General features: G+C 43.3%; 2 protein-coding genes across 2 annotated transcripts in view; one reads left to right on the top strand and one right to left on the bottom strand.

Annotated features, from left to right (window-relative positions):
- Nucleotides 1-2,042: 2,042 nt before the first annotated feature.
- CHIA (chitinase acidic) lies at nucleotides 2,043-11,321 on the bottom strand. Its single transcript, XM_042998175.1, has 9 exons — nucleotides 11,186-11,321; nucleotides 9,364-9,420; nucleotides 8,528-8,693; nucleotides 5,899-6,023; nucleotides 5,594-5,717; nucleotides 5,126-5,311; nucleotides 4,265-4,384; nucleotides 4,037-4,181; nucleotides 2,043-3,276 (listed from the first exon to the last, which is right to left on the bottom strand). Exons 1-9 carry the CDS (start codon nucleotides 11,260-11,262, stop codon nucleotides 2,996-2,998), a joined length of 1,281 nt encoding a protein of 426 aa, XP_042854109.1. The 5' UTR covers nucleotides 11,263-11,321; the 3' UTR covers nucleotides 2,043-2,995.
- Nucleotides 5,200-12,877, top strand: part of DENND2D (DENN domain containing 2D) — an 81,821-nt gene continuing 74,143 nt past the window's right edge. Inside the window, exons 1-3 of the mRNA XM_042998172.1 lie at nucleotides 5,200-5,243; nucleotides 10,804-10,850; nucleotides 11,197-11,283. The gene's annotated coding sequence lies outside the window, so the exon portion shown is untranslated. The remainder of the gene's footprint in view (nucleotides 5,244-10,803; nucleotides 10,851-11,196; nucleotides 11,284-12,877) is intronic.

Genomic DNA, 12,877 nt, shown 5'->3' with positions numbered 1-12,877 from the left:
GGAATGGCCTCACTGAGAAGCTGGTTTCAAGGAAGGGCCTGAAGAAAAGGTGGTCCAGAGGCAAAAGGAGATCTGGGGAAAGTGCTGTAGCTTGTGCAAAGGCCCTGAAGCAGTAACATACCTGGACTATTTGAGACACAGAAAAGAGGCTGAAATAGTTCCAGGGGCAGGAGTGAGATGAGTCCAAGGAGGTGAGATAAGAACCGTCATGACTCTAGAGCTGGATTGAGCCTGTCCTCTTCTTGCAAGTAGCAGGTATGCAGTAAACATTCATTTGAATTACTAATTGATATGTAAATGTAGCAGGAAAAAAGGGGGGGGCAGGGCACCATTTTTTTTGGCTGCAGTAATTTCTGCATTCTAGACATGGTGACAGAATCAAAATCTTTATGGGAGGGGAGCCTGGGTGGCTCAGTCGGTTAAGGGTCCAACTTCGGCTCAGGTCATAAACTTGAGTTTCGTGAGTTCAAGCCCCGCGTCGGGCTCTGTGCTGCCGGCTCAGAGCCTGGAGCCTGGAGCCTGGAGCCTGGAGCCTGCTTCGGATTTTGTGTCTCCCTCTCTTTCTGCTCCTCCCCTGCTCGCACCCTGTCTCTCTCTCTCAAAAATAAATACAGATTTTTTTTTAAAATAAAAAAAAATCTTTATGAGAAAATAGTGGCATTGGAAAAAGATATTAGTCTGGGAAACCATTCTAATCTAGCAGCTGGCCACTGTGTTGTTCAAAGATGCTTTTCCTCGGAGTCAATGGCCCCTTTCATGTCCTTCACCAAGACCGGTTCCTTGCATCCTCCTGTCCCCTCAGTGTTATTTGCCATAGCACTGACCTAAATAGAAACTCCTTCCAAAGGGACCGCCCAAATTCCTATGCTCTATTTTACTCTAGACTCTCTTATTCTTTGGTTAGAGATGCGATTACATTAATTATAACACTCAATTTTACTGACTTCTGCTTTCACTTCCTTATTGACGACACTCTCATATTTATGTTTCTGATCTCCAAAGCATGTCATGTAAGCACTCAGAAGTCAATACATCAGCTATCATCACCCACAAGTGTGATTTTCCCACATTCTGTAACCCTATGCCAGCTCTGTCTTCTCAGTGGTGAATTTAGAGCATATCACCACCTCTCCATCCCTGCTATAAACTTCCAATGGCTGCGCAGCTCACTTACAATAAAATCCAAACTTCTAACCATGTTGCAAGACCTGGTGTGGTCTGACCCCTGCCTATTTCTTTCCTGTGCCCACTACCCTGGCACAACCTCGGTCTTCTTTTTTCTAACGTGCCATGTTCATTTCCACCTCAAGGACTTTGTACTTGCTGCACCTCTGCCTGAAATGCCCTCTTCCCAGATCTCAAAATGCCCAGCTCTTCTTGAATGTCAAGGCTTGTCTCATATGGGACTGCCCCACAGAGGCCTTCCTGTACTGCCCAAACTAAAGTACTTCCTGCCCCTTGTCACTTTCTGTCACTGTTACACTTTTTTGCCTAACACTCTCACCGTCAAAATACAATCGTCATAGGGGTAGAGTCCCTATCTTGTTTACCACTGTATCTTTAATACCTAGAACATTACCTGGCACATAATAATCAATAAGTGTTGTGAGCTCATGATTATGTGGTCATTACCCAGAAAGCTATATGTGCCTCATCACTACCACCAAGGTGGCCACCAACTATGTGAACACTGAGGCCTATCAAGGGAGGCAATAAAGTATGGTAGTTAGGACTCTGAGCTCCGGAGCCAGCCTGCCTGGCTTGGGATCTGGCTCTGCAACTTAGCTGTGTGTTCTTGGGCAGGTGACCTTTGTGCCTCAGTTTCCAGCAATTAATGTTATCTTCCCTCACAAGGTGGCTGGGAGAATTAAATAATAAAATACAGCTAAAACACTTAGAACAGAGTTTAACATACTGCAAGCCTGCCAGAAAAAAAGGAGTCATTATATTGTTATTATAGATTCTTTTAGTTGCAATAAAGGAAACAAAGTTAAGCCAGCTTAAGCAGCAAAGAGGAATTTATCATATAGTGACAGGGGTGCTTCACCAGAGTCTGAAGGCAGAAAGGCATCTAAGTCTCAGGAAAGATCTAGAATCAAAAGGTGGAAAGCCATCTGTAAGTGTTCTCCAACTGGCATGGTGGCTTTTCTCTGTAGCTCCCCTTTGGTCTTCTTCTTGCTGTGTGCCCAGGGCAACTTCCCTTCTCCGCAGTCTCTCACTATAGCTCCTGAGTTTATGCATCCGAAAACAAGCCACTCTCAGGGTGTGACAGCCATTCCTTGTCTGTTGCAGACTTCAAGTGTTAATAATCTGATTGGCCCTCTTGATGTCCATCCTAGTCAATCAGCCAAGCCAGGCAAGGAGACCATGCAGTATAAGCACAGCAGTTGGTGACCACTGCCATGGTTTCAAAGAAGGGGAAAATCTCCTGATCAAGGGACATGGCTGGCCCATGGGGTAGGCAGACATTTCAAAAGGAGTCTATCTCACAGATCTTCCCAAAGCTGCCAATTTAGAAGGTGCTGGGCCAGGTTTGGGATCTTAACAGTTGTGAACACAATGCCCCCTGCTTCTGCTTTTTGAGCAAGCCACACAGGCCTGTGCTCCCTGGTCTCACAGAGTCACTTTGGCTCTTTCCCGAGGACAGTCACCAGGCTACGGACCTATTTTCTTCATGTCCTCATCCCATCCCAGCACCAAACATCCAAACATTTCCTCCGTCATGACAGCCTCCAGCCTTCACGCAGATCAACTGAGACAAACAGAAGACTGTGGGGTTGTCGCTACCCCCCGACTTCCTTACACACTCTTTTGCTCTCCAACCCCTGCACAGACTGTATTTTCACATCTAGAAAGGTTTCCACCCAAATCACTTAAAACCAAGGACACTCATGTTTTGACTGATGGCTTTTATTGCAGAACTCTAGGCAGGAGCAAGATGCACTAAGCAAGGGAGACTGTTCCGAACCCTCGGGAATGGAGGCACAGGTCAGGTTTATGCCCAGTTGCAGCACTCACAGCTGGGGTCAAAGACAAGCCCCACCTGGCAATTCTGCTGGTACGTGACTCCATTCACGTACCTTCTGTGCCAGAAGGCATTTCTGTTATTCACCACGGGGTAGAGGCCGTTGGCTTTGCCGGCACAGAACCCACTACCCACAGAACTGCCTCCAGAGCTGCTTCCGGAGGAGATGCTCCCGCTTCCACTTCCGGTCCCACTTCCGCCGCTGGGAGGAGAGGTTAGGGGCTCAACTGGCTTAGCAGGGCCGGTGCAACCCGAAATAGCACAAAGCAGATGAGTGGACCTGGAAGGGGCACCCAGATTGCCTTGAGGTGAGGAGACTAGTGGCCTTGAGGCGAAAGTCTGGAGGTGGAGTGCTGTTAGCTCAGGATCCCTGCCAGTGAGGAGATCACATGATTACTCCATATTCAGGAATTAGGAAGAGCTATAATTTCAAGCCACTCCAGTTTTAAATTGAAAACGTTCTCTCTTCTTTATGATGTCAAAATCATTAAAAAAAAAAAAAAAATCACTGAGCACCAGTATGTACCAAATTGTTTCTTAGGATTTGGGCATATGTGGCAAGCCAATAACCTCTGGGAGAAAAGTCTGGAAAAAAAATTAGGGACGTGGTATTTGTCCTGAAGTACAGACTAGAAACATGTGAGCAGTGCTGAAGGCTCTTGTTCAATTTCCAGGAGGGCTGAAAGAGACTATTAATGAGGGAGGGGTTCATAGAAAATAAATGCTTATATATTGAAAGTCAGCCTAATTTCTTGAGGCTTTCCTTTAAGATTTAGCCGACCTAGAAAACTCACCCAGGTAGGTCTGGCTTGCCATAAAAGCATAACATGGCTGACCTGGAAGTTCAAGGGTAGGGAAAGAATGCAGCACCTGTGTTTCAGCTGGGCAAGAGCAGTGAGGTGAAATGGGAAGTGACTCCCTGGACAGTGGGGGTGGGCAGATATTAGAGCTGCCTTTTGAGTTAGAGAAGGAGCATTTGTCTGCCCTGGGCATCCTCCTGTTGTCACTTACTTGCACTCTGCAGTCCAAGGGCTTTCTTCAGGGTATTGATCAGGGGGAACTTGCCCTGGTTGCAGAAAGTGCCTGTGAAGTCATCAAGGTCTATGGCCCAGACCATGGCACCTCCAAAATTGTTCTCCTTAAGCCACTGAGCCTGCTTAAGGATAGAGGACAGCAGAGGTCATTTTACTTCCCTGGACTAAGGCTGGGCCCACAGCATGGCAGAGGGGCTGACCTTACCTTGATATCGAAGCTCTTGACATTATCATAGCCAACCCACTGGTTGCCCTGATAGGCATAAGGAACATCCTGAGGGGTGTCCCATGCCTGAGTGGCTCCATTTTTCAGGAAGGTACAGATCTTTAAAAAATCAAGAGATTCAAATCTTTTAAATGTGACTCCCATGAAAGAAAAAAATAGACACTTGTTTCCTTGTTTTGTTTTTCTCATGTCTCTAATTGGGCGATTTTTCTGTTTTCTAGTTATGGGTTGTTATTTGCAGTAAATAAGATCAAGTTGCTTTTGAAATACTCTCGTTATCCCTACTCTTAATGCTTAATTTTGGGAGCCCACATTAATATGAGAGATATAGTTCTTTCATTCCCTTAGGTGCTGATGTAAATGACCTTAAATCTGCCATCTGATGCTTGAATATTGCCCATTGTAAGTGCTCTTCGGGCGCCTGGGTGGCTTGGTTGATTAAGCGTCCAACTTCGGCTCAGGTCATGATCTTGAGGTTCGTGAGTTTGAGCCCTGCATTGGGCTCTCTGCTGTCAGCACGGAACCCACTTTGGATCCTCTGTCCCCCTCCCTCTGTGACCCTAGCCCGCCTGTGCGTGCGTGCTCTCTCTCTCTCTCTCTCCAAAAACAAATAAACATTTTTTAAAAACTCTAAAAAAAATAAGTGCTCTTCAGACTGGATTAGGTAGGTGAGTTGATTATTTAAACACTTGAAGCATTTAGAGTGATAGCTGTGTTTTAAGTAGATAAGTAGTGGACTGAATGAGCGTTCAAGCTTTCTGCAGATTCTAGCCCTAAGGCTACCATTCAGCACAGCCCTGGAATTCACAGAATTTCCATTGTACAGCCCAGTCTGCCTACCTCATAGTAGGCCCAGAACCCAGACTGCCTGGTAGAGGGCCCAGGAGGACCAGCACCAGAGGTGGGGGCACCAATGCCAGTGTTGGAGGGGTCACTCAGGATGAAGGTGTGGCCGTAGGTAGGGAATCCAACGATAAGCTTCTCAGCGGGGGCCCCATTTTCCTTACAGTAGTTCATGACGTAATCCTGCAACGGCGGTGGGTTAGCCAGAGGCTCCACCCAGCTGATGACCCAATGCTTAGTGACATTAGTTTACTGTTCTAACAGGCAAAATTGTACGATGTTAATAACAGATAGGTAATATTTCTTCAAAACATTTTGGTGAAATCATAGTTAATGGGATATGATCAGCCACTAAGGAGCATAGTTATCCAAGTGAGACATTTGCAGAATTTTCTTTGTCCCCGAATCTCCATGTGATTTACAGCCTCATCTCTGGTCTTCATGTGCATGCGTGCAGAGACTTACCACATTGAGGTAGGCATTGCTGCCCTTGTCAGTAGGGTATTTGTACAGGGGGCTGTTCTCTGCAGTGTAGCCCTCCCAGGAGCCATGGAGGTCATAGGTCATGACATGGATGTAGTCTAGGTACCTGGGGTGGGGTAAAGGATTTAAAAACATTTCTGATGGTCATCTTCCACACATATGCAGGCAAGCGATACCACTTCCAAAGCCTCCTAAACAAGGTCCCTGAATAGCAAGTCAGACTAAGGACAAGTCTACCTTGCAAAAGAGGTTGCTACAGGAGTTTGAGGATAGGGGGAATCACTCACTGGGACAGCTGGAGGATCTCATAGCCAAACTGGATGTTGGAGATGCCAGCAGCTACTGCAGCAGTGACCGTCAGCCTGGGACTGTTGATCTGCTTGGCCTCCTGCTCAAAAGCTTCACGCATTTCCTATAGAATAAGCAAACACTGTAGGTCATCTATGAATCTGATTTTAGCTCCTTGAATAATCATAATAGGTATGTTTGTATAATGCTTTTCTTTTTCAAGATGTTTCCATGTGTTTTATCTTACTTTTTAGTCTTTCAATATCCCGATAACGTGCATAGTATTGATGATACCAGTCCCTTTTAGTGGTATCTAATATGAACAGAAATTACACATTTTCACCAAAGTCCCACAGCAAGTTAGTAGCCAGGTCATGACCAGAATGCAGGTCCCAGATGACCAGTCAGAGCTCCACTTATATCACTATACTTTGAACTCACAGTTGCTGCAGGAACTTATATCCAGCTTTTAGCAGTATAGATGTTGCTTCCCTTCATCCAGTAAATGAACTACTTTGGAGGACTGACATCCCATCAAATGAAATGCTGATTTGGCCAGTAAGGGAAGTGGCTACAGCCAGGTGATAGGTTCCCATTCAGCCCTAGCACCTTTATTTTGTATGACTCTAATCTCATTCGGAGGACTGGGTTCAGTTTTTATAACTGTGTTCTTAGGGTGTGCCAGAGTGTGTTCCACGGAAGGGTGGGTCTGAAAACTGTCGTGTGGTACTGGTTAAAGGAAGTAGGATATTTAAACTGGAAGAAGAGAAATTATAGGTGGGATGTTGTAGCTGTCTGCAAATATTGAACTGATAGATTACAGAAGGTGTTTTTTTCCTTGGTTACTTTAGTGGGTGGAGCTAGAACCAATGACTGGAAGTTATAAATTATGATTGGAGGCATGTTTCGGCTAAGAATAGAGATGTTCTTTCTGATCTCTCGAGCTGTTCAACAAATAAGTAGATTGACTTTTCAACTAGTGAGTTACTTAATATTGAAGCCCTTGGAGGCTGGCTGATGATCTGCTGTATGGAATAGTATAGGAAGAATCTCTGCTTGCCTAGGTGGCTCAGTCAGTTGAGCATCTATCTGACTCTAGATTTGGCTCAGGTCATAACCCCAGGGTTGTGGGATCGAGCCCCACGTTGGGGCTCCATGCTAGTGTGGAGTCTGCTTACGATTATCTCTCCCTCTGTCCCTCTTTCCTGCTATCATGTTCTCTCTTTCTCTCTCTAAAATAAATAAAATGAAAAAAAAAAGTTAAAAAAAGAAACTCTCTATTTTGAGAGGGTACATTTAAAAATTATCCTTGGATCTTCTTACTCCATTCACTTTTCCTTGGTGATCTCTGAATTATCTTCCTCTTCTGATGACTTCAATACAGTATATCAAGTCAGGTTCTTTGTCCTGAGCTCTAGATTGGTCTTCATTCAGTGACTACTGGGCATTCTTATAGGAGGTCCTATAGACTCCTCTCATTCTTCATGTCCAAAGACAAATTCATGAGTCCTCCTTGTTCCAAATCTACTCTTTTTGTATTTACATTTTAGTTAAGAGGACAAGAAGGCACTCCTTAAAGTCAGAAACTGGAAGCCATATCTTTTCCACTTTCAATCGGTTTCCAAATCCAATTGATTGTACCCTTGCATACTTGCCCTTTCTGTCCTCTGTTCGGTTCCCTTGGCATCTCTTGCTTGACTTACTGCAATAGCCTAACTGTATCCCTGCCTTCCTACCTCCTTTGAATTTGTCCTCCATGGTTAAGCCAAGAGTTGTCTTTCTAGAACACAAGTTTCATCCTATCTCTCCACTACTTTCAAAGCTGCCCCATAGCCTTGAGAGTAAAGTCCAAATTCCTTAACGTAATGTACAAGTCCCACATGGTTTTATTCCTGTGCACGTGTGGCCTCACAATCGTCCCTCTGTCTTCATCTGTGCAGTCCCCATCTTCGCTTCGTTGCTAATACTAGTTGCTTTCAAGACTGAGCTCAAGCGTCACTTTCTCTAGGAAACTCTTCCTGATCCTGCCCCAGAGCAGAATTAGGTTGCCTCTGTGCTGCTTGATCAAAGCATACTGTAATTGTTGGTTGTTTTCCAACCTTCCACCTCATTTCATGTTCCCTAAAGCCAAGGATTATCTTATTCTTATCTCCAACCTGACACCTCACCCAGTGTCTGGGACAGAGTGAGTAAGTGCTCGGTAATAACAGACAGTCTCGTAGTGTAATGGTTAGAAGCAGTGGGCTCCGTAGCCAGACCGCATGGGTAATTATGACACCTGCTAGGCGTGTGATATGAAGCAAGTTACCTAAACCTTAGCTTCCTCTGTAAAATACAGATTATGGTACTTATAGTATCTAGATCATAGAATAGATGTACAGGTGAAATGAGTTATAATTCTTAGAATAGTAGAATACAGTAGAATAGTGCCTGGCATGTAGCACACATGTGTTGTTGTTATCCTTATGAAAAGCTTCGAATGAAGGCATGCTATCTAAGAATCTTTGGGATGCAAAGATTCTGTCATTCTAAATTCCAGTTTAGTTGCACTTGGGAACCACCAGATTATCACTGGAAGGAATAGGCTTTGAATCTTCTTGGGCTAGAGATTGCCACATCTCTCCTCACCTGCACCAGGACGGTGAAGAGATGCTTGTCCTGAGGGGGGCTCCCACAAGAGCCAGGGTACTCCCAATCAAAGTCCAGCCCATCAAACTCATACTGGCGCAGGAATTTGATGACCGAGGCAATGAAGTTCTGGCGGTTCTCAGGAGTGGAAACCATGGCAGTGAAGCTGCAGGAGACCCAAAGAACAAACACAGGGTGAGGGAATGCCTTGGCGGTCCCAACACTTTGTAGTAAAATCAGACTTTTATGTTTCTGCCTCAGAGCCCTTCACGGAGACCCACAGCCCAGATGTACGTATGGTTCTGGCTTTCTCCTGTCCTTTGTAATCAGTATTCCGCCAGCCGTGGAATCTCAGCACTCCATTTATTTTGTGATCCACCCGGCTCTGAGCTTTCTCCTAGGTTGCGCTTGTTGCTTTGAACACATGGTTACCCAGCTCACTGTGTTCTCTCTCCAGATAGCCCCCCAAGTTCATATACCTTCAGAAAGTCTTTTTTATTTGCCTGACTTTCTCTTCTTTTCCCCCAGGAGGTAAATAGAAGCACTATAACACCCTTTGCAGGGGTTGTGTTTTTGAAATACTCTAAGAAGAGGTCGTTTTGAAATCTCCGTAACTAAACCCCTATGAATGGAATCTCAGAATATCCATCTAAATGTAAACATATAAAATAAATTGTGTTCTACCTTAATATTGCTATTCTGGTAGAGTAATTTATTCCAGTAGCCTGTTTGTTTAATGTGGATCCTTCATACCCTGTCTTAGATTGTGAAGTCTAAAGAAACACAGCTTGTTTTCAATAGCAAATGAACACTAGGCTCTCCCACAGAGGACTTACAGGGCAGTTCCAAAGTTCCAGCCTCCAATGGCCAGGAGAGTTTTCAGCTGGCTGTTCCTATAAAGCAAAGGATAGAAAAGAGAAACTTCAAGATCCATGAATCCTTCTATTTAAAATTATATCGCTTTACTATTGGGTCTGGTCATATACTTTGATGTTGCCTTGATAAGATATTCTGTAGGATAATTTTCCTTCACTACTGAAGACTTTCTTTATAAAAATTATGTTGTTATTCAATACTTAGTATAATACTAAGTGAAATAAGTCAGTCAGAGAAAGACAAATGCCATATGATTTCAAACATGTGGAATTTAATCAACAAAACAAATAAACATAGAAAAAAGAGACAAGTAAAAAACCAGACTCATAACTACAGAGAATAAAATGGTGGTTGCCAGAGGGGATGTGGGGGGCTGGTGGGGAAGATGGGTGAAATAGGTGAAGGAGACCAAGAGTACACTGTATCATGATGAGCACTGAGTAATGTATAGAATTGTTGAATCATTGTATTGCACACATGAAACCGATATAATTACGTTAATTATATTTCAACGACAAAAAAAATTGTGTTGTTACCATAAATGCACTCAAGGGATGTCAGGATGTCTCAGTCAGCTGAACATCTGACTTTGGCTCAGGTTATGATCTCACGGTTCATGGGTTCAAGCCCCACATTGGGCTCCACGCTGACAGTGTGGATGGAGCCTGCTTGGGATTCTCTCTCTCTCTCTCTCTCTCTCTCTCTCTGCCCCTCCCCTGCTTTTGCTCTCGCTCTCAAAAATAAATAAACATTAAAAAAATAATAAATGCACTCATAATTCTTTAGGGAAGTCCAAATTATGGGACTGGATTTTGTAAAATTAGGAATCGAATAGCAATAATATATATAAAACTTAAAAGCATAATTGAACCATATTCTATTCCATCAGATGACATATTGCTTGAGCTTAATTGCTTTCTCAGCCTCCAAGATAATGAATATAAATCAATTGCTTAAAGTTATGTACACTTTCTGGAATAGCAGTTCTCAAACAGTTCATACAAGAATGGAGTGCAAGTGTCAGAACGGGAAAACATTAAAATTCTGGGTTTCTAGCCTCTTTCTCAGAGATTCTGATTCATTTGGATTGGGAGAGGGTTTGGCATATTTATCAGGTGCCCCGTGTGATTTTGATTCACAGTCCATGGATCACACCTCAAGAAATACCACTCTAAAGGAGTTTATTTCCTGTTTATCATAACTTAAATTCTAGTAGCTACATTCAAGACAATACCACTACTGATTATAGCAATGGCCTATAGCCTTATTTTTCTCCTAGAAATAGCTAAATTGAACAAATCAGAAATTAGAAGATACTAGGGTTATCGTTTCTTTGTTTTGTTTCATTTTTACACAAATAGAACTTTTAAACTACAGTAGACACTTTTGATTTTTTTCAGTTCAGTGATGTCTGATCTTCAGTATCTTCCACCTCCTGCTTTCTGATGTGAGTAGCTAAGATGGCTTGCAGCTTCTTGGGTCATAAAAAAAAAAAAGATATTGACAGGGAATCAAAGACACAGACCTGATATATTTTGAATACCTTCTAGAGAAGGCAATGTGTTATGTTATCTATATGTCTGCTACTTAAAGTATAGTTCCTGGACCAGAAGTATCAGCATCATCCGGGAGCTTGTTTGAAATGCAGAATCTTGGTCTCCACCTCAGTCTTGCTGTCTCTGAACTCATTTTAAGAAGATCCCACATGAGTTGTTTCCACATTTATGTTTGGGAAGAACTGACCTAGGAGATAACCAAATTAGATATCTCCCTCTCTCTTACTTGTTTTTCAGGCCGTTGAAAGCTTGATAGAAAGTCACATCATCCCATTCAGTGGTGTTGATCTCGTTGTTCCGCATCCCAGCAAAGGCATAGATCAGGTGAGTACAGAGGCAGGGGTCAATGTCATCAGGCTTGAAGCGCCCAGGCCTGGCTGGTACTGGGCCCAGTTAGTGAAGTAGCATGTCAGCTGGTAAGCAGAACCTGAAAGTAGTAAGAAGTGAAAACAATGACCTGATGTAGGTGTCACTGAAATGCACTGTGAATTTTGGCCCCGCCTCTGTTTCCCTCCCTTTGCCTCAATGCCTGATCTCTGTGTGGTGGTGCTGAATGTAAATACCCTTGCAGATGAGTTCAAAGATTCTAGTTTGGAAACTAGTGACTGACTTGGAGTTGGTTATTTTCCACTTCAACAGATTCATTTGGGGATCTTAAGCCTAAGAACCACTTATGAAAATATGTCCGGTAGTCCTGTGAAGCCCGGTGAATACCAATTTATAATACCCGGTGGCCATGCTAAAGAGAATAGCAGTGACAGCCAATCCAAAACAACAGATTTTCTCAATGTCAAACCCATCTATCTGTGAAGTAGACAGTAGTTCCCTTTCCCTCATGTGGCCTATCTCTTGATTTACTTAAAAAAATACTTTAATCGACAATTGCATTATGAGTAATTTATAAAGATTTGTGGTTTATGGTAGGAAAAGGTAAAAGACAGAGTTCATGACTTACCTAGCTGAGCACTCAGCAGAAGGGCCAGACCTAGAGTGAAAGAAAACACATGTGCTCTGTACCAATTGTCTATATCCTGTAGAATCTAATTCTGAGGCCTTGGGTGCCGTCGTATGTGCCATAGGTTGTTATAGCCCAGTGACACTCGTGGATTATGCCGAAGAGTAGGCTTTTCAGTGAAGGCACCAATAGATTGACACTTCCCTCCTCTTAGTCAAAAATGGCCACGGTGCTCTCTTCTTCCACCTTCCATGTCAGTAATAAATGTCACTGAATGCAGAGTTCAAAGTCTACTATCTATGGAAGATGTACTTACTGAAATTACCCAGAATGTACTGTACTCAATGAGTACACATCCATCCATGCTTCACCTCCCTGAACTGGGGAGTACAGCCTTCCACAGACAAGGCATCCTCTAAAGCAGTGAATTCAATATCTCCTGGAGCTTGGATTTTTTTTTTAGAACCACCTTTTAGGAGCCCTTACGGTAGAAGAGAAGAACCATGAACTGTGAGGCAAGACTCCAGATGCCTCTCCCTGATTCCACCAGAGCACTTCGGGCATCATTGAACTACAGTTTTCATTTAGAAAAGGTTCTGAAACTATAAAAAGTTTGTAAATCACAGCTCTAGAACAACTAATAAACTACGGCTATAGCTTGGCTCTAAGCAATTTACTCACTTAACCCCTTTAAATGACTGAATTTCTAGCTGACATTTTTATGATACATTAGCAACTCAGTAGGATAGTAGGGGAGAAAAGAGAAGTAACCCTCAAAACAGCAGAACATAGATAACTTGCATAATTCTATCCCCGTTCCTACTAACTTTGATACCTGGAAAAGTTAGACCAAGGACGCAAGCATGTAAATAAAAATAATAGCAATTAAAATGAGGCGGTGCAGGAAGATGAATGGAGAACAAGAAACCATCGATAAGGGATGAGAAAGTCAGACAAAGCATT

The sequence above is a fragment of the Panthera tigris genome, chromosome C1, assembly GCF_018350195.1.
Source record: "Panthera tigris isolate Pti1 chromosome C1, P.tigris_Pti1_mat1.1, whole genome shotgun sequence".
NCBI lineage: Eukaryota > Metazoa > Chordata > Mammalia > Carnivora > Felidae > Panthera > Panthera tigris.
This window is presented reverse-complemented; position numbering and strand designations above follow the sequence as displayed.

Excerpts from the sequence above, each read along its gene's own strand:
- CHIA (XM_042998175.1), bottom strand. The coding sequence starts at position 11,262 with ATGCGGAACAACGAGATCAACACCACTGAATGGGATGATGTGACTTTC. Across the intron at positions 9,421-11,185 it reads TTCAACGGCCTGAAAAACAA|GAACAGCCAGCTGAAAACTC; the intron begins GTAAGAGAGAGG and ends TTTGCTTTATAG. Across the intron at positions 6,024-8,527 it reads TCTTCACCGTCCTGGTGCAG|GAAATGCGTGAAGCTTTTGA; the intron begins GTGAGGAGAGAT and ends CTTATTCTATAG.